This window comes from Nyctereutes procyonoides, unplaced genomic scaffold, assembly GCF_905146905.1.
Source record: "Nyctereutes procyonoides isolate TBG_1078 unplaced genomic scaffold, NYPRO_anot_genome, whole genome shotgun sequence".
NCBI classification, from domain to species: domain Eukaryota; kingdom Metazoa; phylum Chordata; class Mammalia; order Carnivora; family Canidae; genus Nyctereutes; species Nyctereutes procyonoides.
The window spans coordinates 57,759,970-57,787,908 of NW_026575051.1; the positions used below are offsets into that span (position 1 = coordinate 57,759,970).

A 27,939-nucleotide genomic window follows, 5' to 3' on the forward strand; every position below is an offset into this window, starting at 1 on the left:
AAAAAAATTTTTTTTTTAATCTGAACTTGATCAAGACTTACAGAAAATACTGAAAAAGGAACATGTTAAATGGCACCTCAAGGATACAATTAGCAAGATCCATATTGGTGGGATACTCTTAGTAGATAATCAAACCACAAAGGAAAATTTAAAAAATAAGATGGAAGAGGAACCATGAATTTAAAAAGATTTAAAGGATTTATCAGTTAATTGCAATGTTTGGTCCTTATTTAGATCTGACTAGAATTATTTAACAATTTCTCCTGATAATTATAACTGAGAATTTCAGCAATGAATATTTGATAGTACAACGTTATTTTGACTAATTCTTTAGGTATAATACTTCTGGTTTTTAAAGAGCCATTGTCTTTAGGAATATATACTGAAATAGAGATGAAAGATGGTATCTTGGATTTGTTTCAAAATAATATCCATTTTATGGGAAGCAAATGTGAGTTTAATGAAATGAAATTGGCCACGAATTAATCATTGTTGAAACGGTAACGACACATGGAGTTCATTACACTATTTTATTTACTCTTGTATATGTTGTATTGCTTTTCAAAATAAAAATTTTAAAAGAATAAAAGAGGGCTCAAGTGAAAAATTAGGGTCAAGTCAATGATTGTGATATATAATCAGTCTGCTCTTCCAACCCAAACCCAACCTTAATCCTTTCAGACCCGAGAAGAGCTTTTTTCCTCATTTCTTATCCTGCCCATAAGCCTACAAAACCTATTTTTATCATTGGTTTTGACTTTACACATAATCTCTCAATTTATCTAATCCTCTCCACAAGGAAGGAAAAGTCTGTTTATAAGCCATTTGAAATTACCCAACTTGACAAACTGTAGAAGACATTAATACTGATCCAAAGGAAGAAGGACTCAAAACAAAAGGCAGATTCAAAAAGATAAATTCAAGACACTAGTCAATATAGCTGGAGAACTTTACTTTTATTCTTGAAGTTTTATACTAGGAAGTCAACATTTAATTTAATAATCCATTGTTCACAATTGATTTATAAAAAATTTAATCCTTAAGTTGTACATCAATATCCTATGACTCCAAATTTTATCACTCTCCTTCAAATCTGAAGAAAATGATTATTTTAAGTTCCACAGACAGCACAGTCCCACTGACATAACATTTAGTTCAAAGTCCTACACTCATGAGAATTAAGAATAGCCAGTATCAAACTGGCCTGAAACCTGATTGTGTTCCTGGCTCAGGATACCTGTAGTAAATTTGTAAATCCACACTAAGACACAAAAATAAACTAGGGTGTGATGTCATATAAAAAACTTTTCACAGTAGAGTAAAAATTAACATTAAAATGTTACCAAATTTCAACCATATTATGGTATTTTATCCAATTAGCTTTCAAAATGCCTGATTAACTGTGAATCAAATGCAAAGTACATCATGTAGGATTTTTTTTTTTAAAGTTTGCCCAGCACTTCAAAATGGTTATGGAATTAATATAACTTTTAAAATGTCAAAGTATGCTATACATATTGCACTTTTCTGCTAGGCTGGGCTAGTATCTTCCATGGCAAGATACTAAAACTATTGAATAAAATACACTTTTAAATCAATAGGTACTTGATTAATTTCCCTGAAATTATCAACATCATTACCAAAATCTTCCAGGATTTTGTAAGATTTGATTCCTTAAATACAGTTTTAAAGTTTAACTTAAGGAGGGAAAAAAACCCTCATATATTTGACTTTTTATGTCCTTTTTTGGTCCTTCAATGACCAAAGAGAATTTTAAACAAATTATGCTTCATGTTTCTTGGCTTAATAAAAAGCTACAATTTCTATTATCCAAATTAAGAAAAAGTATACTAATCAAAAGCTATTAATTTTGAAATGTCTATGTAAGTCTGTCTGTAGGTCCCCTTAGAACCTTTCCAAGCTTTTATAATCAATTATAATCAATTTTAATCAATTATGTACTAGAATCAAATTAGGTAAAGAAAAACTTATTTTGCAAAAATAAAATCACTTCCCAATATGCTTGACAGAAACAAGCTATTCATTTTCATTTGTGTTCCATTGAAGACATAACTGAAATCTGTCCAATGGTTTATTTCCAACTGGTCCACTATGGAATTCTTCGGAATGTTTTAAGATTGGCTGTAGCTAGAGTTCTGACTTCCATTTGGACCCTGCTCTCCTTCACTGTTCAAGTGGGGAAGAAAGAGATTTTATACCAATTAAAAGACTCATTTTTAACACCCTGATAAGCCAACTAATTTTTAAAGTTAGTTACTCTGTGGTACAACTCTACAAAACAAAAGCATTCCTGATTGTAAGACACAGATATGGAAAATTAAAATACAGAAGACTAACATTTGGTTTTATATTTTTATTCTTATGTAACTTGGTGCCCTCACACATAACAAGCATTCTGGAAGTTAGTGTCCATATACACTCAAAAAATTTAAATAAGGGTATAGTATTTCATTGTCATTACAGGTATCACTCAACATAGAGATAAGAACTTCTTTTGAACAAATTTCCTGTAAAATTAAATCTTACATATAAAATCTTATATCTACTAAATGTGATAATCAAGAAGTGTTCTTTCCAAAAAATTACTGTCCAAAGACATAATAAAATCACACATAAATACAACAAACTATAAGTCAGAAAGAAAAATGGCAATTTCCTGAAAACTGCCGAATACTTAAAATAAAATTAACTAAAACTGAAAATACCAGTAACTGTGGCAATAGGATTATTGCCTTATCTTGTCCATCATCATCTTGCAGCTTCAGGCCCTGCCACTAGTGGAGAATCACTCAGGGAATTTCTGCAAAAAATGCATCCAAAGGTAGCTGTTTGAATGACTGCCTTAAACAGCTCCTTGTAGAAGTCAAGTATTAATTCTTTCCAAACAGCAAGAACTTACTAGACTACAAATCTATCCTAATATTATATAACTTAGTTTTTTTTATCATTAAGATGGATAGCATTTGTTTCCCTTCTGACAGTTTTTCCTACTCCAAATGATCTGATATAGTGAGAGCTGAAAACCACTGAACTAAATGAAAAGATCCTATAAAAAACTACCAAAGAAAACCCTTTTAGCACAAGTGATTCATAGTTAGCAAAATTATGTTAGTATGTGCCATGGATCTTCAGGTCATTTAAAAGCCAGAATTCCGGGATCCCTGGGTGGCGCAGCGGTTTGGTGCCTGCCTTTGGCCCAGGGCGCGATCCTGGAGGCCCAGGATCGAATCCCACATCGGGCTCCCGGTGCATGGAGCCTGCTTCTCCCTCTGCCTGTGTCTCTGCCTCTCTCTCTCTCTCTGTGACTATCGTAAATAAATAAATAAAAAACCTTTAAAAAAAAAAAAAAGCCAGAATTCCTTATTTATAACATCAGATCGATCACCTAAGTTTTTGAAACCTGCTATTGAAATTTATAAAACAGGATAATAGCCATTAGGGGGCAGGGTCACAGAGTCAAATGGACAGGAGATACTACACAATTCTTTATCTTTGAATTTCAGATGAACTAGCCTAATTCTGTTCTGTTTAAATTAATGTACAGTATATAGCCATATGTTGAGGGATACCTGTAAGAGACCTGCCATTACATCAGGAAAAGTTAACAAATGATCAAATTAATATATTTTTTTAAAATGAGACACTGTCAATCTATCATGTCAGATTTTTTAAAAAGTCACATAAATCATGAAGTTTGGAAGAAATTTCATGAAAATAATAAATACAACATAATCTATGAGAAAATATAATGTACATGAAAGATATAATTAAGTGTAATCAATAATTAAAATCTACAAAGTACCTGTTTGGAGGAGGTTTTGGTTTCGGCATCTTACTAAGAATAGTTGCCATCTCTTTTCGCTCATCAAAATTCTTCCACTGCTCATACAGTTTTAAAATAACCCTGATTATTTCCAAAATCTAGAAGTAAATATTTGAAAAGTTCTCAATGGCAATGTCAAGCAACATTTAGTATGTAAAAAACACACATCCTCAGAAAAGAGTGAAAAGACAGTCTCTGTCCTTAAGTATTCAAGTTAAATTAGGCAATCTTGTTAAACTTGAAAGCAGTATTTTTACTGCACTGCTCTATAGGCTTCTCCTTCTACCCTCTCATCTTTTAATAGGTATACCTTGTCCATCCTTATCCATCTCTGCAGTTAGTTTTCTTCTATCTGCTGATATCTTGAACCAAAAAATGTGAGATACTGGGAACAGAGGTCTAAATCATGAAGATATTCCTTCATGTATGTATGCTACTACAGAGTACACTCTAATACCGATTGGGTCAGACAATTCAATGGGAGTTGGTACATGAAAGACATTGTTTTATTTCTCTGTTAACGGCTCTACACAAGTTAAGGTGCTCAAAAATTGGCAGCTATAAATCTGTCAGATCCAGTTTCTAAATTAGCCCTCTTTCTCATCTGAGTAGACCTCACATTGGATTGATTCTAATGCTATCAACATTTCAGGAGAAAAGGTAGAAAAAAGGGCAAAACCCATTTTGTCAGGAGACAGGCTGTGTTACAACAATTTAGAGTAGTATTTAATGGTCTCTAAGTAGCTTTTAAAATAATCCTGGAAATTAGAGGCAGCTTTGCAATTAAGCAAACCAAGTTTACCATTCTGTTTAAACCTAAACCCAAAAGAGAAATATCACCTAAATAATCAACATCAACTCTTCTTACCAAACTTGTTTCTTAGTATTTTTTACCAAAAATCTTAGCCTGGTGAACATCATAGGATTTTAGACTCATGTTAAGTAAATATCATATTAACTTTAAAATGTCAAAGTTTATATTCAACCAAGGGAATTTTATTTTTATTTTATTAATTTATTTTTTAAATGTTTTAATTTTTGTTTTAGAGAGAAAGTGCAAGAAAGGGAAGGGGAAGAGGGAGAGAGAATCTTAAGCAGGCTCCACACGCAGTGCAGAGCCTGAAATAGAGCTCGATCTCACAACCTTGAGATCATGACTGGAGCCAAAATCAAGAGTTAGACACTTAACCAAATGAGCCACCCAGGCGCCCCTCAACTAAGAGAATTTTAAAGAATACCTTCTCCATATCCACAGAAAGCTCAGCAAACCACTGTCTGGCATCTTTCTGCTGAACAACACAAGCTACATGTAGACAAGCTAGAAAGAAAATGAGAGAAAAAGGCCCATGTTTAACCACAATTATGGAATGCAGGGACTTAGAACTAAAGATATTCACTTAAAATTTTCACGTGCATTTTCCAATATTCTTTTTAAAAATTACATAGATTTAGCTAATAGTTACCAATAACTATCCCATCAATTTAATGTAATACAGAAAAAATTACTAGACTATATTAAGGTTCTTGACATCTCCAGCTGCTCACTGTGTACCAGTGATAGTACAGTTGCTCTGAGATTCAGGGCATGTCAGGAAAAAATTCAATAAGGAAACTAGAGCAGGGAAATGATCCCTGAACAAAGGAGTGGTCAAAATACATCCAGGAGTCAGTCTGACACACACACACACAGCGCCAATAATATTCTGATAAATTTCAACAACTGATTATATTTTGATATTTCAATTACAAGCAGTGTGTGCCTATTTAAAGTTACCAGCACATGAGCAAGTCAGGCAAATACTGGGCACCCCAGTAACGAATTCAGTGTTACAATCAAATGGAGCTTAGAAAAAAATGTAATGCCCTATATACAATATAATTACAGTTGACCTCTGAACAATATGAATCTTAGGGGTGCCAACCCCTCTGCAGTTAAAAAAAATCTGCAGGTAACTTGACTCTCCAAAAACTTTACTAATAATCCACTCTTGACTGGAACCCTGACTAAATAGCAGATTAACACATATTTTGTGTATCTATTATATTCCTTACTCTTATAATAAAGGAAGCTAGAGGAAAAATGTTATTAAGGCAAGCATAAGGAAGAGAAAATACATGTACAATACTATAAAAAAAACCTGGCTGTAAGTACAAGGCCTGCACAATTCAAATCCATGTTGTTCAAGGGTCAACTATATACACATTACACACACTATAAACTAACATTAAAGGAGCCCAAAGACAACAATCTACATCATAATTTTGCCTGATATAACTCCAACAAGCAGCTTGGCTACCCTGAACTCACACCAGCTTCGTAAGTTATATTACCCTGGTTTAGTTAACCATACGATTTTGTTGAGGATGACATTCTAAGCAAACAGTGACTCATAAGGGGAACTGACATACTGGTTGCCCCAAGTTAAATGAAGCTGTAAAGTAGGGTGTAGGCCCTGATGGGACTGAAAAGCCAAAGAACTGAAATTAACAGGTAATTAAAATACAGTGGGAAATGTCGTAACAAGGAAAACACAGAGTAAATTAGAAACAAAAAAAGACATCCTAAACCCAGACTGAGGTGATATAGGAAGTTTGGGCACAGGGAGGGCTATTACTAAAGAGGTGATATCTGAGACAAGTCTTAAAATAAGGTGAGAATGTAAGCAGAGAATGTACAGGTTAAAAGAAGTTGTGTATTTTATCCAGAAATTGAGTGGTAAAAGAATAGGGGGAAAATCTTGGAAATCAATAGGAAAAAGAGAAAAGAAACTAATAAGTGCTTAATATATGGCAGGCATTACTGGTGTTCTAGAAGATATCTCATTTAATATTTGCAACAGTTCTGTATGTAGTATCCCTAACATTTTGCAATTAAGGAAACAAACTCAGAAAGGTTAAATACTTTTCCCACAACTATAAAGAAAGCAAAGTTTAAACCTAGGACTATCTGACTCCAAAGACTATGTTCTAACTAACCCATTACACTGCCTTCCACAGATAAATAAATTGGGAGCTAACTTCTCCCTCCAGCAAGGCACTGACTACAGAGGCTCCTTTACTGAACCTCTGAGGACTGAAATGGGCTCAGGAAATAAATGACAGGCCCAGTTATTCTATATAATTTACAAGTAGTATTAACAGGCTTAATTCTGAACTTTTTCTCCTAAACAAAAACGTTCTATTCAAACACTGGTCAAAATGATTTTAAATGATTTAAAACACAAACTTAACAAGAGAGGGGAGTGAAAGGGGCAATAACTCTGACCTCTGAAAGTTGCATATTATTAAAAGTTCACATGCAAGGATTAGTCTGTTATTTCATGAAATGTAAGAACATAGAGTATAATAGGGTGAAATTTCTTTTGGGATGACCTAAATAAGCTTATAACAATTTAACTAATAAAGAAATACCATGCTTACCTACCTAAAGCTATCATGAAAGGAGGATACAGTAGGCAAAGATCCGTTCTGTAGGTATCATTCACTATCCTCCTATAGAAATGTAAATCATATTATTACTGAAATCAGAACCACCTTATATAATTGTACATCTCCCTCCAGAGAGGGCCAGAGTTCCCATCTTTGTACATATTTATTTCTTTTAACATTATTGAAGCATAGATATAAAGGTGAAAACATCAAGAAAAAAAGATGGATACATGAAAATGACAATGAATAAGCATTTTTTTAATGGATAAAATTACAGCTAAATAGATTTTAATTTTTTAATTTTTTATTTTTTTGCTAAATAGATTTTAAAACTTAAAACCCTACAGAAATTACAATATAATGATTTTTCCAATTTTTCAAAAATTAGAAAATCAGAGAAAACCAGAAATTATACAATATGTATATTAAATACCAATACAAAGCATTCTATTTGAAAACCTGTCTTAATTTTTATGTAAACAATGTTTTTTATAAGAATCAAATTTTAATGGAAATAATAAATAAGAATCCTTACCAATTTAGCATTTATAAATATAGTTAATTAAAATTCAACGAGCAGATATTTTACTCAACATACAATATCTTGGGGCACTAGTTTAATTACTTTAAAAATACTAAACTTGATATTCAGTTGTCAACCTTCCTAGCTAATAACATGTTACACTATGAATAACTTCTGTTCTAATTACCATGCAAGGGGAAGCAACATGTCTTCTTGGCCCATGTCCTGCACATACTGGAGCAAAGGTCTATAAGGATGATACACTATCAAGCAACAATCCTAGAAACAGTTTAAAAAATGTGTATTGTATAAAAACAGATTTATTACAACACAAAAACTTATCATTACCCAACTGATTTATAATAGTGTATTTCAAAATGTATTTCTCTAAGTCATGCTTGCTTCCCTCTTATTCTCTTAAGCAAGCAGTATGGCAGCCCTAAACTCTACTATAATAGTGAAGGCAGTGCTCTCTCTGGAATATACCTTGGTAAATCGGTTGGCAGTCAGTCAGCATCCATTCCCTTAGAGACTCAAAGTGTCACATCTGCAACACACTGAAACCTCTTATTAGCCTATAAATCCATAATTCCCAACTGGAGGAGCAGAATTCTGCCAAAGACATAATCTATCTTTAAATAACACCACACACATACACAAATTGTGCAAATAATTTACAGTGGCTTAATGTCCTGACTGGTTTGCTTGTAATCCTTTTACCATAGTTACTATATAACAGAAAAATTTTCCCATCCTAAGTGGGATATATAATTATTTTACAGGCTTGTGAGAGGATATAGGTGATGATACTACTAGATACTGTGATTTCACCATCATGTATAACTTGGATGGTTTTAAAATGCACCTCCCTACAAATAATTTCTTTAAATATTTCTGACTTCACTGTAGTTGAAAGTAAGTTTTACTCTATTAATCATAAGGAAGTAATATACTTACCATTAGTTCTAAAAGATAGAATTCACATTCTAATATCTGTTTTAAAAAAAAGATTACAAATGTCAACATGAAACAAATTAGATGAGTCTACTTAGTCTAACATAACAATTCATACATTAATGTAACACAGATTTTTACCAAAAATTTTTTTAAATCAAGAAAATATACACAATAGTTTATATCAGAATGAACATGCCCAATAAAAATTACTTTTTTACTACCATACAATGCATGAAATTATTATTATAAAGGATTTTAATCCTTATAGAAAAGTCAGCCTCATGTAAGCATTACTACTTTAATTTAAAATATTCTGTGTAAACTTCAGATTTTCCAATACACCTTCCACTCAACAAATGCAAAAAATGCAATTATCTCTATTTATGTGTTACTCTTATATTACAAATCAATAAAAGGAAAGAATACTGAATACAAAACAAAAATATACAATTTACAGAGATGAAGAAATCTCTTATAAGTTAGGAAAAGGAGATGTCTATTAAAAATGTTAATAGAAACTCACCTTCTAAATTAATGTAAAGTTTCAAATATGGTTTTCATATTGTTCCATTATAGTAGTTCTCAGTCCTAGCTGCACACTAGTATTGGGAGCTTTTAGAAAATACCAGTCCCCAGGCCTCAAGCCTAAAAATTCTGTTTTACTTGGTCTGGAGAGCCCCTGGTATTAACATTATTAAAAAGTTCCCAAAGTGATTTGATGGGCATCCAGGTTTGATAACCACTGCTATTAAGTGCTTTAAAAAAAAAAAAAAGTTAGAATTTAGCTTTAATTTAGAATTAAAATTTATATTTTTGTAGTATTTAAAACTGCCATTTATAGGAAACTGTTCAATTTATTCTAACATAAAATGGAGCTAGCTTATACAGCTTTGAAAACAGGTTTGTTTGTTTGTTTGTTTTTTATAACATATACTTACATGGTTCATCCTATAAGGAAATTCCTTTGGAAAGGCATATGAAAATCTAGTTTTTACTGCAGAAAACAAAAAAATGACTTAAACTAAGAAAATGAAAAAGTAAATTAAACCAAAATTTCTTTAACACCGTGTAGAATATTAGAGGAAGGGCTAAATCACTTTTAGTTTTTAGTAAGAGCTCTTAGAGATGCTTAGGGACCCAGATTTTGTTTTTTGTTTTCAGGCAAGTAGAAAGCACTAAGTGGCAGGAAGCCCTAACTATATTACAATTAAGAGAGAGCTTTAATTATATACTTCATGTATTAAAAAAGGGTTCTGCTGCTTAAAAAATAAAGGGGTTGGATAAAAAAAAAAAAAAATCACTTGGATTTTTTTCATCTCTAAAATCTTTCCAGCTCTAGAATGATATTGGTTTTATTTTTCAGTAATTTAGCTTGGAAGGAACACCAGTTATATATGTATTCATACATACGTATATATGAATTGAAAAGATAATACAACCAAAGAATGTTAATAGTGGTCATCTGAGATTTAAGGATTTTAACTAATCTGTACTTTCTAGAACAGATACTTTCTTATCAAAAGATACATTTTAATAAAAGTATAAACATACATCCAAAATTCTCCAGCACTTTTCCACACCACACACAAACATATAGTTATTACTCTTCTTTGTCACTAAGTACAAATGAAAAAAACTGTTGATTATCATTCCTCTATGTCCTCAAAATGATAAGTATACACATTTAAGTACTACTTGAGAAAACTGTATTCAAATCACTATGATGCCACATTTCATCAAGGGACTGACTGCAGATAGTCTCTAGAGGATCTGTTCTGTGATTTCTTTCATTTTTATAAAAACTAAGACCTCACAAGGATTTAAATTTTTTTTCATTTAGTCTACATACTTTATTTTCAAAAAGTTTTATTTTGGGGCAGCCTGGGTGGCTCAGCGGTTTAGCACCACCTTCAGCCAGGGGCTTGATTCTGGAGGCCCCAGATCGAGTCCCACGTCAGGCTCCTTGCATGGAGCCTGCTTCTCCCTCTGCCTGTGTCTCTGCCTCTCTCTTTCTCTGTGTCTCTCATGAATAAATAAATAAAATCTTAAAAAAAAAAAAGTTTTATTTTGTAAACTGAGGAATCTAACAACTAATTTAGATAGGTAACATCTGTGAATGGGTGACGGGCACTGAGGGGGACACTTGACGGGATGAGCACTGGGTGTTATTCTGTATGTTGGTAAATTGAACACCAATAAACAATTAATTTATTAAAAAAAAAAAAAGATAGGTAACATCTGCCAAGATTTGAAACCTGAGCCATTTCAAGTTGACTTAGAAAATTTATACTTAAGCTTTCCTCTTCTTCTTTATTTGAAAACATACCTAATATTAAGGTTTCTGAGTTTTACAGATCCTTCTGATGTAAACAAGATATAAAGTATACAAGTAGGAATGTCTGGGTGGCTCAGTGGTTGGGTGTCTGTCTCCAGCTCAGGGCGTGATCCCCTGGTTCTGGGATCAAGTCCCACATCGGGCTCCCTGCATGGGGCCTGCTTCTCCCTCTGACTATGTCTCTACCTCTCTCTGTGTGTCACTCATGAATAAGTAAATAAAATATTTTAAAAAATTTAAAAAAATAAAGTATACAAGCAAAATAGGTACTTAAATGATAACTAATCAACAAAGTAATATCTCTGTACATAAAACAAATCTACGTCCCCAATAAGACCTTGACACCTAACGTTAAGATTTACCTGATACTGTTAGCCTTTCTTCTATTCCATGATAAAATTGCTCTGCATTTTGATTTTCTATCATCTTCTAATTCTTTTTTAATTTGTGAGGAAAATTAGAATGAGATTGCTTCTTTCTTATTTGTATATTCTCATTCTCTATTGCTACCTCTACCACGTGTGTATTTGTTTTTCATCTGCTCAAATGAGTCTGTACTTTTCTTTTTGTACCCTTAACCATTCCTCCTCCAATAAATCTGTTCCATCACTTATTAAATGCTCAAATTTCTCTTAAAAACAAAAACACATAAAACCTCTACCAAATTATATTCCTCTGCTTTTTAAAAGTAGACTATTTTTTAGAACATTTTTTAAATTTATAGAACTGAAAAGGTAATACAGAGAGCTCCTATATACTCCTGTTATGGGCTGAATTTTGTGTCCCCCCAAATTCATATATTGAAGCTGTAATCACCCTGTGATAGTATTTTGAGCCACCTCCAGATTTATGGAGTTATGGAGTTAATTAGGTTTAGATGGGGTCATGAGGGTGGGGTCCCCATGACAGGATTAGTGTCCTTATAAGAGGAAGAACAATCTCTTTCTGCCATGAGAGTACAATGAGAAGGCAAGCTGTCTGCTTGCCAGGAAACAAATGGCCAATCATGGAACTGATCAAGGCAGATACTTTGTTTGATCTTGGACTTCCCAGCTTCCAGAACTGTGAGAAATAAATGCCTATTATTTAAGCCACTTAGTCTAAGGTATTTTGTTAGAGCAGCTGGAAGAGACTGAAATAACCTCCCATCTGATTTCTTTTGTTATTAACATCTGATATTAGTATGGTACATTGTTTAATTAACGAACCAATATAAATACATTATTATTAATTAAAGTCCATAGTCCATAAACAATGGACTATCTCCTTAGTTTTTTCCTAATGTCCTTTCTCTGTTTCAGGCTCTCATCCAGGAGAACTCTATATTTACTTGTCTTGTCTCCTTTAGATTCTACTTGGCTGTGACATTTTTCCAGACTTTCCATGTTTTGATGACCTTGCCAGTTTGAGAGTACTGTTACTTTCTTTTTCAAGTAAAATTTTGTTGTTTGACCCTCTACTGGAATTTGTTTGATGTTTATTTAATGTTTAGATTGGGGCTGTGGGATTTTGGAAGGAAGGATGAGAGAAATAAAGTGTCATCTCATATCGGATGAGAGCTACACGCTACTAGTGATTTATCACTGTTGAAAATGACCTCAATCACTTGGTTGAGGTAGTGTTTGTTGGGTTTCTCTACTCTGAGGTTATTTCCCCCTTCCCTTTTCATAAAATACACATTAGAAGGAAGTCATTATGCACAACCAACACCTAAGAAGTGGAAATTTATGCTTTTCCTCTTTGAGGGTGTAGTTAGCTACATAAATTATATTAAATTCTTATGTATTAGAGACTTATCTCTTCTCCCCCCTTTAATTCAATAAATTATTTACATCAATATAGACTCATGGATTTTTTTTATACTTTGGGTTACAATCCAGTATTACTTTTTGTTATTGTTATTGTACAAATTCTTCTATCTTTAGTCATTGAGCCCTTTCAGTTGAATTATTTGTCCCTTTGACATATCCCCATTAAGGTAGGTGTTTTGTTTTGTGGATTTTTTTTTTTTTTTTGAGTACTTCCTTATTTATTGGCATTAATGCTCCAGGTCTGTCTTGTATAGTTCCTGTCCCAGTCATTTCTCCAAGGAGACCTAGTTTTGTTTTGTTTTGTTTTTTAATTGGAGAATGGTATTAGAAACAAAGATCTAGGCATTACTACTGGGATGTCATTATAGACTCCCTCTAAATCTAATCAATCATTGCATGGATCTTTCTGGTCTCCTCTTATTTGTATATTCCATTCCAACTGTGAGAAACCTGGCTCTCAACATCTGCCATCCATTTACCACGGATGTATCTATTTACTGGAATTGTTCAATTTCAGATACAAGTATAAACAGTACCCGAATTGTTAACTTGTACCCACATTAAGTATCAAATCTCTCAACTAGAGTATAGTGCTTACATCCAGTTCCTTTTGCCTTTAGTCTTACAAATGTACCTCTTCCCAAAGTTACTTAGGTCAGCAACTCCCCTTACCTACTTTACTGAAATTATTTCATATATTTGTAATATAGTTAAATTCTCCTTTTCTCAGCACCTACTCATTTCTTAGTTCTTGGCCATCTCGCTTCAACTCCTACCCCATAATGTCTAATGACGGCGACATTCTCTCTCAAAGATCACAAACCCAAAGGTCTGGTTTTTTTCCTTTGGTACTTATCTTCGAAGCAGCACAAAGACACCAGGCAACTCTTTCTCTTAAAATTTATCAAGTTCAAATTTCTGTCATTGGTCTCACATTTCTAAGAGGTTCTACACTTAGAACGTCCAAGACTAAATTCAACTCTTTCTAAAACCCACTTATCTCTTCTGTACCACCTTCACCTTCCCAATGCCCAGGCAAAACACCTCAAAAACCATTTCTGACTTTTCTTAAATCCTTGCTTTTCAAAAGTCCTGCTGACTCTATAATGCAAATCTAGCTTGCTTGTTCTCCTTGCTGGGGGCCAAAAACATCATTTTAAGCCTTCAATAGTACTCGCCTGGGTCACTTCAGTAACTTCAAAATAGTATTTTTCTACTTTAAACTTGTTAGGTTTTATTTCTCACAGCACCCCGTGGTGATGGCACTGACTACAGTTTGCAGTTTTTTAAGTATTTCAGAAGGATTCTTTTGGGTAGTTTTTAAATTGTGGTAAAATATACATTATATAAACTTTATCATCTTTACCCATTTTTAAGTATGCAGTTCAGTATTAAGTACCTTCACAGTTGTGCAACCATCACCACAATCAATCCCCTGAACTTTCATCTTGCAAAACTGAAACTCTGTACTCATTCAATAATTCCCCATTTCCCCCCTCCCTTCAGCCCCTAACAGCCTCTATTCTACTATTAATTTGATTATACACACTATTAAATGGAATCATATAGTACTTTTTTTTGTGACTAGCCTATTTTACTTACCCAAATGTACTCAAGGTTCATCCATGTTTTGCTTTGTTTTTTGAGATTTCATTTTTAAGTAATCTCTGCACTCTACATGGGGTTCGATCTTACAACCTTGAGATCAAGAGTCATATACTCTACCAACTGCAAGCCAGGTGTCCCAAGGTTCATCAGTGCTGTAGCATGTGAAAAACTTGAAAATCTGTCTACCTTCAACTCACATTCTCCTCCAATTTAGCTTACATTATTCTGCCAGATTTACCTTCCTAATGCACAATTCTGGCATCATCCTCATGTTAAGAAATAAACCCTTCAAAGGTACCATGATTGTTAACAGAACAAATTTCATGTTCTTCACTGAAGGCCCCCTATTACCTGGCCTTAGTCAGGTAGAGCTTTTCCCAGCAATTTCTTTACTGACCATTCACTAAATGTAACTCATTAGTCTTCTCTATTTTTGACCACACTATTTGATATTCCTAGACTATCTTTCTTTCCCTTACATTTCCCCAGGGTCAATGTCCATCTTTCTTTACCAAATTCTATTTAAGCCTTTCCAGATTCATCTAACATAACCTTTTACCACTCAAATATTTGCTGCAGTCTCTAATTCTCTATGCCACTTATTTTTTCTTTTATATTAATTTTGTATATGCATGTCTTATGTTCTTGTCCTTAAATTCCTTGTATTTATCTTGTATCTACCACTGCAACCAATGTGGTGTTTCTAGTGATGATAAAATAACACTGTTACTGATGCTAATGAGTAGGCACTGAAGTCTACTGAGTATTATGGACTGAATTGTGCTCTCTGCCCCTGCCAAATTCCAATGTTGAAATTTGGAGATATTCGAATGTGACTGATTCAGAGATAGGTAATTAAGAGATACTTATGGTTAAATGTGGTCATAGGGGTGGGCACAAATTCTATAGGACTGGTGTCCTTAAAAGAGTAAGAAACATTAAGGGTGCACACCCATAGAGAAAGGGCTATGTAAGAACACAGCAAAAAAAGGTGGCCATCTGCAAACCAGGAAGAGAGGGCTCAGGAGAAACTAATTTATTAACACCTTGATCTGGGACTTCAGCTTCCAGACTGTGAGAAAATAATTGTTGTTTAAATCACTCAGTCTCTTAACACTTTGTATGGCAGGCCTAGCAAACTAAAATGCCAAGCAAGATATTGTTCAGAGTTTTACTGATATTAACTCCTTTGATCCTCAAAACAAGCCTTGAAATAGATATTATCAATCCTCATCTTGCAGATGAGGAAAATGAGACACAGAGAGGTTGTATTTTGCTCAATTTGCCACACAGAAAGCAAGAGGGCTGAAATTTGAAATCTAAGCTATAGGGGCCTATATAATAAACTAAAATTTATCAAATAAACAAAAATATTCTACTAGGACAATTTCCTATTCATTAGTAACCAACTGTTACAAATATACCTTTACAGTTCTGCATGAGAAATAAACCTTAGGAACAGGTATCTTTATATATATATATATATATATATATATATATATATATATATATATATATTTTTTTTTTTTTTTTTTGAGAAAGGCAGGGAGAGAGAGTGCACATGCATAAATTGGGGGGAGGAGTAGATGGAGAGCAAGAGAGAATCTTGAGCAGGCTACACACATAGTGCAGAGTGATGCAGGGCTTGATCTCAGGACCCCAAGATCATGACCTGAGCTGAAATCGAGGTGGATGCTTAACCGAGCCACCCAGGCACCCCAGTATTTTACATTTTAAAAAATATACACCTTCTAAAAAATCTGGAAAACAAAAAATGCCATTAAGAAGAAAATAAGGCACCTAAAATCCATTACTTACAGATAAGCACTGCTAACATTCTGGATTTCCTTCCAGTTGTTTTTGAATTTTTAATAACTCAATTTTACAGAGGGCAATTCAATACTTATCAACGTGATACATCTGCTATATAAAATTCTATGGCAAAAGTGATTACTACTCTGCTATCCTTAAAAGAGTAAAATATGGCATGGAAAAGACTACACTCTTCAGAAAATGGAATGACCCAAAAATATGAACATTTAGTCAGCTTCACAAACCTAACACCAAAAATCCTTCTGCCTCTTCTACGTAAGATCACATAAATTAAAAAAAAAAAAAAACCTACATTATTTTTCATCTTTTGTTAGGTGCTACCTTTGTTCTTAACTCATGAAGATGGAGCATAGCATAATGTTAATACCTTGTATACAATATTTTATAATCACTAGTCTATATTGTTATTTCCTTTAATGACATGACTCAGAGACAACTAAACCCCACCTTTTTAGAAAAAAAACTAAAGCCAAGAGGTAAAGCTATTTGCTCAAGGCTATACAGCTGCTGCTTAGAACTGTGGCTCACTACTATAGTCAGCATTTTTTTTTCCTGTACCATGTTTTTCAATATGAAGGCAAAATACATAATTACCATCAAATACATACACAACAATTACTAAAGAAACAGTTTACCCAAAAGAATGACACAATGGCTTAGTCATTATGAAGCAATAAAATATAAATAAAACTGGGAAATAAGTTTTTTCTTTACTTTTATTAGTTAAAATTAAAAGCCACTGAGCTGATGTTTTTGGACAATAGTTACTATCCATTTTTAGTATTAAAAATAATGTCCTGGACATAATTCTCTAAGTGGTCTTTTAAATTTTTGTATTTTAACTTTATTTTTAGCCAAATACACTAGCCATAAATATGACCACAAGAGATTTAATAAACCCAACCAATCTTTCACAGGTCTCATAAACTGAAAAGCATTAAGGTCCTGTGGCACTTTTTTAAAGAATTATATCCTTAAAGTAGTATCCTTTTACACTTACATACAGAAGTAGCAGCAGAAATCAATCTTGTATTTGAGACTACTCCAAATTCCTAGAGAAATAAAAGTGGATGAGATTCAGGTACATGGTAAGCCAATGAACCTAAAGGTATCTGGGATCTATTCAAAACAAAGTATTTCCTTTGCCCCCCACCATGTTTGTAGTCTGTTATTCATCATCTACCTATTTGAGGCATAAGGTACTTAACTCTCTAAACATGTTATTTTTTTTTCCTTAAAATTGCTGCAATAGGACAAATATTTAAATAGTTTTGTCATTTAACATTGAGAGGTACCAAATTAGAAACCAAGCCCTAAAGTAACAGTGCCAGTTTCCTGCACTCTAATTAGTTTCCAAAAAGATTTTTTAGATTCTACACTTAATGGCAAGAAAAATATTAAGTATGCTTCCTATTCAACTGAACCTGGACTAACAAATAGGCACTTTATGCTATTTAGTAATAAAGCAGTTGAATCTCAAAAGATAAACTTATACATCACCAAAAGAATTCCAAAGACCACAGAATTATTCTATTTGAAAGAAGACAAGAATGATAGAATAATAGAATGATACAGTATACGACTTTTCTCTTTTTTTTTTTTTTTTAAAGTAGGCTCCATGTACACCCAGCTGAACATGGGGCTTAAACTCACAACACTGAGACCAAGACCTAAGCGGAGATCAAGAGTCCAATGCTTAACTGACGGAGCCACCGTGGCACTCTATAATACAATTTTTTAAAAAAATAATTTCAGCCTTATCATAAAGCAAGCTTTTTTTTTTCTTTTTTGAGAGTGTGAGTGGGGATGGGGAGGGGGGAAGGGCAGAAGAAGAGGGACAGAATCTTAAGCAGACTCTGTGATGAGTGTGAGCCCAACGCAGGGCTCTATCCCACAACTCTGAGATCCTGACCTGAGCTGAAATCAAGAGTTCAACACTTAACCAACTGAGCCACCCAGGTGTCCCAGGACTTGTCAGTTCCCATTTCCTCATATACATTGTCTCATTTAATATGATTAACTAACCAGGACGCCTGGGTGGCTCAGTGGTTGAGCATCTGCCTTCAGGGCATGATCCCCAGGTCCCAGGATCAAGTCTGGCATTGGGCTCCTTGCGGGGAGCCTGCTCCTGCCTCTGCCTATGTCTCTGCCCCTCTCTCTGTCTCTCATGAATAAATAAATAAAATCTTTTAAAATAAATAAATAAACCTGAAACCACAGTAACTGAAACTAAAAAGTAGATGCCTCAGACATCTTAAAAGTCATTTCTACATAATTCCCATACAACTTGACAAAACACAGAAAGATTTGGTCACAGTTAAAATTTAAAAAATAACGCTATAACCAAATATGAAGGCATACTTTTTTTTCCAGGAATAATTCTTTCTTTTAAAGTAATCTGGACACCCAATGTGGGGCTCAAATTCATGACCCTGAGATCAAGAGTCATATGCTCTACCAACTGAGCCAGCCAGGCAACCGGATCCAGGAATTATTCTTTTTTTAAAAAAAGATATCATTTATTTATTGAAATAAATAGAAATGAAGATATTACTAGCATACACCCCCAGGAATTATTCTTTATCCAAAATTCTTTTTTTTTTAAGATTTTATTTATTTATTCATGAGAGACACACAGAAAGAAAGAGGTAGAGACACAGGCAGAAGGAGAAGCAGGCTCCATTCAGGGAGCCTGAAGTGGGACTTGATCCCGATCCCGGGACTCCAAGATCATGCCCTGGGCAGAAGGTGGCGCTAAACCGCTGAGCCACCCGGGCTTCCCTTTATCCAAAATTCTTAAAGTGAAAACTTTCACTCACTAAATCATATAACAAAAGATATTTAACAAACTAAACAAATTAAAATCCCCAAGTTAATTTTCTAGAGTAGAAATTTATTAAAAGATTTTGTCTAAAAAATAATAATAATAAAAGATTTTGTCTAGATTTTCCATACTGGTTGTGCTTCATAATACATCAAATGACATGGTAATATTTGGAAAAACCACCCCATAATATGAGCTTTTTATAAACACTTTCTTTTCCCACTAAAGAACTTAGTAACAACAACAGGGCTGGTTCTCTCCCTTTAAAATACCACTTGTAATTAGAAAATCATAAACCTCTAGAAAGTCTATCTTAATATTATTTCCTAATAGAGTCAACTCTCATTACTTTAGCTAATATTTGGAAAACATGCCTTAAATAATCCTAAATAATGACTGGAGCAAAACTAAATAAAAATTGAGTGCCAAAAGGAATCATAAACCTACTAGGTTTAAATTACAATTATTTTTCAAGAATACAATTATGATTCTAAAGACATCTAAGAAACATAATACAAAGGTTTCATAACATTAAGAATGCATATATTATGATGAAAATCAGTCTATATATCCTATTACTGTCTGGATTTTAGCTGTGCTCTCTCAAAATTCCCAAAAAAGAAAATAAGGTGAGCAGAGATTGGGTCTCAGCTCCAAGTTCCCATCTCTCTTCCCTTTCCTTCACTTAATTTCTCTACCCTCACTGCCCTAATAATTCCTCATTGGAATCTATATGACTAGAGCCACACTCATCCTTGCCTTCCCTCCTGCTTTCTCTATGGTTTGGAAGGCAGCCATTATCAGGTGGCAGGGAGGGAAGACAGTAGGACATAGGAAGCATATGGTGAGAAGGAGGCACATGGGAGGAGGTACTATATAATACAGGTTATAGTAAAGAAGCTGTGCCACTTATGGAATACTACTTAGTGCCAAACAGTAAATGTCTTAGAGAACCTAGAACAAAGCAGTTAAAAGCATGCAATTAGTAGCCAGACTCCCAGGGAAAATACTGGCTCTGCCACTTACCAGCTCTATGAATTTAGGCAAGTTTCTTACTCTCTATGTAACTCAGTTTCCTCTTTTATGGAATGAAGATATTACTAGCATACACCCCATTGTTTGTTATAAGGATATTATGAGTCAGTTATAGTTTAAAAGGACTTAGAATAGCACTTACATTTACATAAGTAGCATTTACAAATTTGCAAAGTAAATGCTACATAAGTGTTTGCTAAATGAATGTATAAAGACGTATATCTTTGATTTTGTATGAATTTCAATACTTTGCATAAATCTCCATCTGTCGTTATTTTTATACAGGTAATATGAAAACTAGGGCAGATTAACCAATGTGCATTGTGTATACTTCAATGAAGAACAGAAAACTATTTCATACCTCTACTTTGGATGCCAAAAACACACATGTAGGAGCCATTAATACAGGATCTATACTTTTCAGAGAATACCTAAAATATGATGAAAACAAAGTTAAATGTCATTCATATAGAAAACATTCGGAAAAACCAAGAAAACTCAATGCAAGCACATGATTCATTTATTTATACTAAGGTTCATCAACATTACATTAAGCGTTTCAAACAGGCGTAACATAATCTCAAAATAAAAGTCCTACCTGGCATAGAATCTCTTGAAATAGACCGTAGCAGTGGCAATAACTTGTTGTCTTAATTTAAGATGTTCACCTAATGCCTGAATAACTAAAAGAAAAATAATAAAGTTTTAAATGTTCTTTTGTTATCATTATGATATTAACATTGAACGATAACTTTCATGTGGTAAATCATAACTATACTAATTTTTAACAAAGAGATTAAAAATCTACATATGGTTTAAAGCTCTACTTGGATCACACTGGGTTAGGACTAGGATTTGCAAATCTGTTAAAAGAATATAAGTATGCATAAACAACAATAAAAAATAGAAACTGTCCCCAAAGCAAACACTATTCTTATATTAAGAAGATTGAATAATAGGTATTTCCCTCTATCTTCTAAGTATTTTCAGTGTTTTTCATATTATCTTTAGAATAAAAGCAAAAGTAAAATATTAGACAGCTATCAAATTCACCTCAACTACCACTTTATAAAGTTTATTAAAAAGTCCATAATGAATTCTCAAAACAATAGAAAGGCAGGTTTGCAGAAAAGTGAACTGGTTTTAGAAAGATCATTTAACAAAGCTACATGGCAGAGCAAGGATCTTCTGAGTCTAAACCCCCTTCCCTCCAAAGCAAACTTGTAAGATAAAAACGGCCAACATAGGAGGTCAACCCAAAGAACCCATTTATCCTCAAAATACCTGCTTTAGCCAATCATAAATTGGACTTAATAACATATTATAAAGGTTTAGAGAGATTAATGACACTTTCAAACTGTCTTGAGTGTCCCTGACATGTAAGATTCACAACAGATTTTGTATCACTTAGAAAGATAAAAATAAGTTATGAAAAGAATACGTGTATAAATAAAAACGTTAAGTAGGGACTAAAATAGCTCACCATAGATTACTATACAAAAGTTTTAATTCAGAGGTAAACAACTATACCATTTCAGTTATTTATTTTTTTTACCATTTGTAAAAAATATTTGTAATTTCCAATACTCTTCTTCTGAGAGAAACTTTAAATCCTTCTGGCGTTCCTTCAACAGATCTTGTTTATCCAAAATCCATTGCAAACTAGAAGAACAAAGATGTTAAGACACGTTACAGAAAATCAACTAAGTCACAAAAAACATTCTAAGACTGAACAAGTTGTGAACATTCTAAGAAATACAAAATGCCAGAAGTAAACTCAGAAGACAGTATTTTTCACATTTCTTGAAACTGAGAATTATCTCACTAATGAATGTAAATATGCTCTGAAAAAAATTCCACTCTAATTTTGTCTTTTTCATTCTCTTTCTCACTACCTTACACTGTTACTGCATTGGTTTTAAGACTCTGATATCAAGAAAGATCTCACAGTCAGTGATGCCTTAGGCTTTTAATTGGCAGCACGTTTATTTTTTTCCTAGTGATACATAAAATAATAGTATAGTTATTTGGCACTAAATGATGATACCTTAGATTTAAAGTATCTTTTCTTAGTTGTTCATGAGTAACTACAGTATTTAATTTCTCGACTTCACAAATTCCAATCATGTTAAAAGCTGCTTCATAATTTATTACACTAATAGCCTCCACTTGCCTAGTTAAGTCTACTATTTTTAACCAGATATGAAATTGAAATTACCCAAAAAACCACTCTGTAACTTGCCTTTGTCACTCAGTATGTACTGGAAGTCTTTCCATGTCAACAAATTTGTTATTCAGCATCTCTTTAAATCGCTGCACATCATTATGGATGGATTATTTAGTTAATTCCTATTAACAGATATGTAGCTTATAATTTTTTATTATTAAAAATAAGACTTTAATGAATAGCTTTGTACTTCACCCTTGTACATTTGGTTAATAATATATTTAAAATAATTTCCTAGAAATAGAACTGATTGGTTGGTTTTGCTGATAACTTTTACATTTTCAGTTTGTATTCCATACATCATACCAATTTCCATTCCTATTAACAGTACATGAGAGTGTTTTAAAATATTTAAACCCCCTATGGGTTACTGTTAATCTTTTAAATACTGTACAACTTAAAGGCAAAGTAGTATCTTACTGTTTTAGGGGATTTTGTTTTTTAGTTTATTTCTGAGGTTAAACATTTTTCCAGGCCTTATTGGCTAAATACAGTTCTTCTTTTGTACACTGTAATTCTAACAACAGTTTTTCTAATGGGATGGTCTTTTTCATGATTAAAAGATTCTTCTCATGTAATTTGCAAATTATGGATAGTAAATCATTTGTCAAATACACTGAAAACATTTCCCAAGTTCATGATCTCTTAATATTTAATTATTTGTAATACAGAAATATGAATCACTTAACACCAACCCATATTGTACTTTGATGTTATGCTTGTCACAATGGGAAGGCCTTCCCTGACATAAAATGACCAAAAAAAAAAAAAAAAAAAAAAATCACCTACATTTTCCAATCACTTAAGGCTTTTTTCTTTCAATTTTTCTTATTTCTATGCCATGCTATTTTAAAACATTAAATTATTGAAAAAAATTAAATTATTGAAATTTGGTATGGAAAATACCCTCCTTGCTGCTTACTATTCTTTAGAAAATTTCTACATATTCTATTACATTTATTATTCTAAGGCTTGAACTTTAGAAGTATGTTAAGTCCCAAAAAAGGAAACTCATTCAAAATTGTTTGGGATTGCATTAAATTTACACATCAATATAGGGAGAAATGCTATCTTTACAACACTAGAATTCAAACTCCATTTATTAAAATATTTTTTTTAAATTTTTATTTATTTATGATAGTCACAGAGAGAGGGAGAGAGAGAGAGACAGAGACACAGGCAGAGGGAGAAGCAGGCTCCATGCACCAGGAGCCCGATGTAGGATTCGATCCCGGGTCTCCAGGATCGCGCCCTGGTCCAAAGGCAGGCGCCAAACCGCTGTGCCACCCAGGGATCCCTAAAATCTTTATGTTCTACTACAGAATTTAAAAATTTTCTTCCTATAGATCCCGCACATTTCTTTAGTTTATTGTGTATTTCATATTTCCCACCGCTATTGTATTTTATGTTTCCATCATTCATTTAAAAGAAAGCTTTCCACTTTTTACATTTTGTAACTGGTCACTTTATTAAATATTATTTATAATAATTTGTCAATTAACTGAATTTTCTGGTTAATTTTATCTGTATAGGATGACAATTTTGTCATTTTTTATATCTCATTCTATTAATTATATTGAGTAGCAATTCAGAACAATGTTAAGCAGGCACTCTAATTTTCCTAATGTTTCACCATTAAATATCTCTTATCATTCATGCTTTGATGTTCTTACCATGTTAAGAAAGCATCCTATTTTAGTCAAGAAGAGATGTTGAATTTTAATAGACGTCTTCTGATGCCTTCACTGTTTATTAACAGATTTCCTAATATTGACTATATTTCTACAAAATCGCTACCTTTTTTAAATTACTAGTATAATGTTAGGCTCTACTTGTTAATACTTTATGATGTTTACATCAATATTCAAAACGGAGATTGTTCTTAGTGCTACCTTTCCTAGATTTTATCAATGTTATTGTAGCTTCATAAAGAGAACTGGAAAGCTTTCTTTCTGTGTGAACTGAAGTGATTTCAGTAGCAGATCCTCTTGAAAATGGGAAAACATATACCCATGAAATAACGTGGGTATGGAGCTTTTTAAATGTTTTAGCTTTCAACTTTATTACCATGGAGATAACCCAAAGATACATTTGGATTTATTTATTTTTCTCATTCCTAATTTTGTATCTTTGTATCATCCCTCTTTTCCTTGATTCAAGCAGCTGCAGTTTAGTCTACTGTTTTGATTTTCCCTCCCAAAGAACTAGCTCTGATATTTTCTATTTTTTCTTTTAATTTGTTACTGTCAGTGTTACCTTTAATAAGTCTTTCCTTTTTTCTCCCTAGGATTTATTTCACTATTTTCTTCTTTATATTCTTAAGTAGACTATTTTGATTTATTTTTATTCTTTCTGTTATTCTGGATTTTAGTTTATAACTTTGGCTTTGGCTACATCCCATAAGTGGATATACATTGATCTCATCATGTTATTTACCTGATATTATGTAACTTTATTTTCAGTTTCCTCTTTGATACAATAAAGTATCCAGGACAGATTTTGTACTTTATTTCTTTTACCTCTTCATTAGTTCATTCAGTGAGCCAGCTAGTATTTAGTGTCCTTCTACTTTTACTGCAGTAAGGTCAAAGAATGTGTTCTGCTTTATTTCAACTTTCCAGAAAATATTGATTCACTCTGTTCTGGAATTACCGTTAACTGCATCCTCACAGCCACTCAATGTTTTTAAAAAGATAAATTTCACAAATATTTAAGTTTTTCCTCACAGCACATAGAATGGAGGTTAAACCAAGAACACTTATAAATACCAAATCTCCTGAAATTTAAGATTACATTTGTAAGATTCACCATTATTTCATGTGCTACTGAGAAACAAACTGTCATGCCCACTTCAGAAATGTTAAAATGTTCATCTTCAAGACATGACACACAGCATATTACGTGTCAGTTTTCCTCTTTTACTCAAATCTTTTTTGTTTTTTGTTATCTTCTTGTTGGTTGGTTTTTCCAGAATTAATCACCTTGTCTTTTTCACTTGTAACCTTTTGTAGATCATGATTCTTAAGAGATCTCAGTGGCCCCTTCCTCCAGGACTATTTGAATTGGGAGGCAAGGACACTTTGAAAAAAGCACATTTAACATTATAACAATTTTATATTTCAAGAGTGAAAAGAACAAATGTTATAGATCTTGTCCCTTGTTTGCTAAATGTTCTTACTATGCCAACAAGAAATGAAAGTATAATGAAAATACTTATCGAAAGGCAGGCAGAGTCTTTTTTTTTTTAAGTTGAAAAATGTCTGTAACTTCTGATAATCAACAGCTAGCTACCTATCAATTCTTCCACTTTTTTTTTCAAAGTTTATCAAAATGCTACCTCTTCTTTAAATCCTCCGTACTTTAGTTTTGCCCAAGCCGTTATTACAGTGAGCAAAAACAGTGCAAAATAAAAATATGATCAGAAGTAACGTTACTAGAGAATGCCAACTCCGCAGCACCACTTTACAGCAAGAGGAAAATCTGCTTTTCTGAAAACAGGTTTCCAAACTCACTGTTTATTTTTTCTTCTCTTACAAAGGACTAGAAAACAGAATGAATAGGAATCCATCTTCTTCACAGAATCACACCTTCAATCTCAAGGACTAATGCTCTCTTGGCATTAAGATATATTTACGCTAAAATATTATAGCAGCGGCTTCTGCTCGTCTTTCAACCGGACAGTAGAAAAAGCCTAGTCAAAGTTCAAGGAGTCCCATCACTCACCTTTCGGCCTAAACAAGTGTATTTGCGGGAAAATGTTTTTTTTTTTTTGTTTTTTGTTTTTTGTTTTTAACATTATTCTAGTTCTTTCGTGGTCACTAACAAAAACAGAAACTGATGAAACGGTTTAAAGAAATCGGAAAAGTCACTGGAAAATAAACGTAAGGCACAGACTAATGAAATGGATAAATTTTGAGAGCGCTTGTCCTGTACCTTACCGACAACATACACCTCCACCTGGGCGTAAGGTAACGGCGGGAGGCGGTTAGAGAGCAGAAACAAGACTGAGTCTCCACCGTCTCCTCGGAGTACTATCAGATCCACTCAGGCTGGAAGGTCAACGACAAAAGACCACAAAGCCGACTCCGGGAGAAAGCCCAGGCAAAAGCGAACCGCAACTGTCCTCGAGCCGGCCTCACAGTCCGGAGCTGTGCCCCACTGGCCATACCTGCGCCCACCCCACCCCACCCCATCTCCCCCCATCCCATCCCATCCCACCCCACCCCATCCCATCTCACCCCATCCCACCCACCCACCCCATCCATCCCATCCCACCCATCTCACCCCATCCCACCCACCCCATCCCATCTCACCCCATCCCACCCACCCCACCCCATCCATCCCATCCCACCCATCTCACCCCATCCCACCCCACCCCATCCATTCCACCCCATCCATCTCACCCCATCCCATCCCACCCATCCCACCCCATCCTATCCCACCCATCTCACCCCATCCCACCCATCTCACCCCATCCCATCCCACCCCATCCTATCCCACCCATCTCACCCCATCCCACCCATCTCACCCCATCCCATCCCACCCATCCCACCCCATCCTATCCCACCCATCTCACCCCATCCCATCCCACCCATCCCCCCATCCCACCCATCTCACCCCACCCATCCCATCCCACCCCGCTTCCAGGCCTAGCTCATCCAACAGTCCCAAGTTAAACTCCTTCCTTCCAGAAAGACCGAACCTCCTTGGCCCCCGCCCTTTCCCGCTCACACGTCCCCCCGCCCCCCTCCCCCCCCCACACCTACCCCCCGAAACGCTGCCAGGGGGCGGGGAGAGGGGAGTCGCCAGGGAAAAGCGCATCCCGCTTCCGGCCGCTGCCGCCTCCCGGGAGACCCCGCGGCGCTCGGGACAGGGGCCGGGATCCAGGCCAAGGGGAGTCGCAGGCCCGGTCCTCACCGACTCCCAACCACAAACCCCGGGAGAGAAGACGGAAGAGCACTTACTAATGGGAGCTCTGCCAAAAGTTCCCTGCCATGGGACACAGCTTGCCCTGATAAAAAAGCACCAGCCGGCGGAGCGGCCCGCGGAGCGACCATAGACCCAGCCCGCCCGGTAACCGCGCTCCTGGATCTGATCTGCTCGGCTCCGCTCCGCGGCGGCTACGGGGAGAGGAAGAGGATGGCACTCTATTCTCCTTGACGCCGGCCGGCAACACTCTACACAGTAAACCCGTTCCTACGGATAAAAGTTCCGGGCCGCCCCGCGGTAGCGGAGGAAGCCGGCGGGGAGCAGCCAGCCTGTGGGCGCGCGGGGCGGGGGGGGGGCCGGGGGGGGCGGGGGGCGGGAACTCGAGTTCACGGAAGGCTCCCGGCGGTCGGGGGCTCTCGCGAGACTTGCGTCCCGGTTCCGGCCTGGAGTTCGGGAGCTGTCGTCCGCGAGCCACGTCCGGTCGCTGAGGGAGGCGGACGCGTGGGCCGCTTTGGGGTTTTTGTTCCTTCATTTTACAGGCCTCCCCTGTGGCGCCTCGTTAAAGTGTAAGATTTCCTGGCTTC

At 34.9% G+C, this 27,939-nt stretch overlaps 2 protein-coding genes across 3 annotated transcripts in view; one reads left to right on the plus strand and one right to left on the minus strand.

Annotated features, from left to right (window-relative positions):
- Positions 1–27,939, plus strand: part of TSTD3 (thiosulfate sulfurtransferase like domain containing 3) — a 160,966-nt gene that overhangs the window by 18,494 nt on the left and 114,533 nt on the right. The window lies entirely within an intron of this gene.
- CCNC (cyclin C) lies at positions 936–27,692 on the minus strand. Of its 2 annotated transcripts, none has more exons than XM_055329881.1 (12): positions 27,391–27,692; positions 21,755–21,861; positions 20,798–20,882; positions 20,561–20,630; positions 17,341–17,392; positions 9,692–9,747; positions 8,754–8,789; positions 7,984–8,075; positions 7,269–7,336; positions 5,083–5,162; positions 3,824–3,942; positions 936–2,187 (listed from the first exon to the last, which is right to left on the minus strand). In XM_055329881.1, exons 1-12 carry the CDS (start codon positions 27,420–27,422, stop codon positions 2,133–2,135), a joined length of 852 nt encoding a protein of 283 aa, XP_055185856.1. In that variant the 5' UTR covers positions 27,423–27,692; the 3' UTR covers positions 936–2,132. The 2 variants fall into 2 exon arrangements, with proteins under 2 accessions (XP_055185856.1, XP_055185857.1); XM_055329882.1 differs by lacking the exon at positions 936–2,187 and adding an exon at positions 2,360–2,821.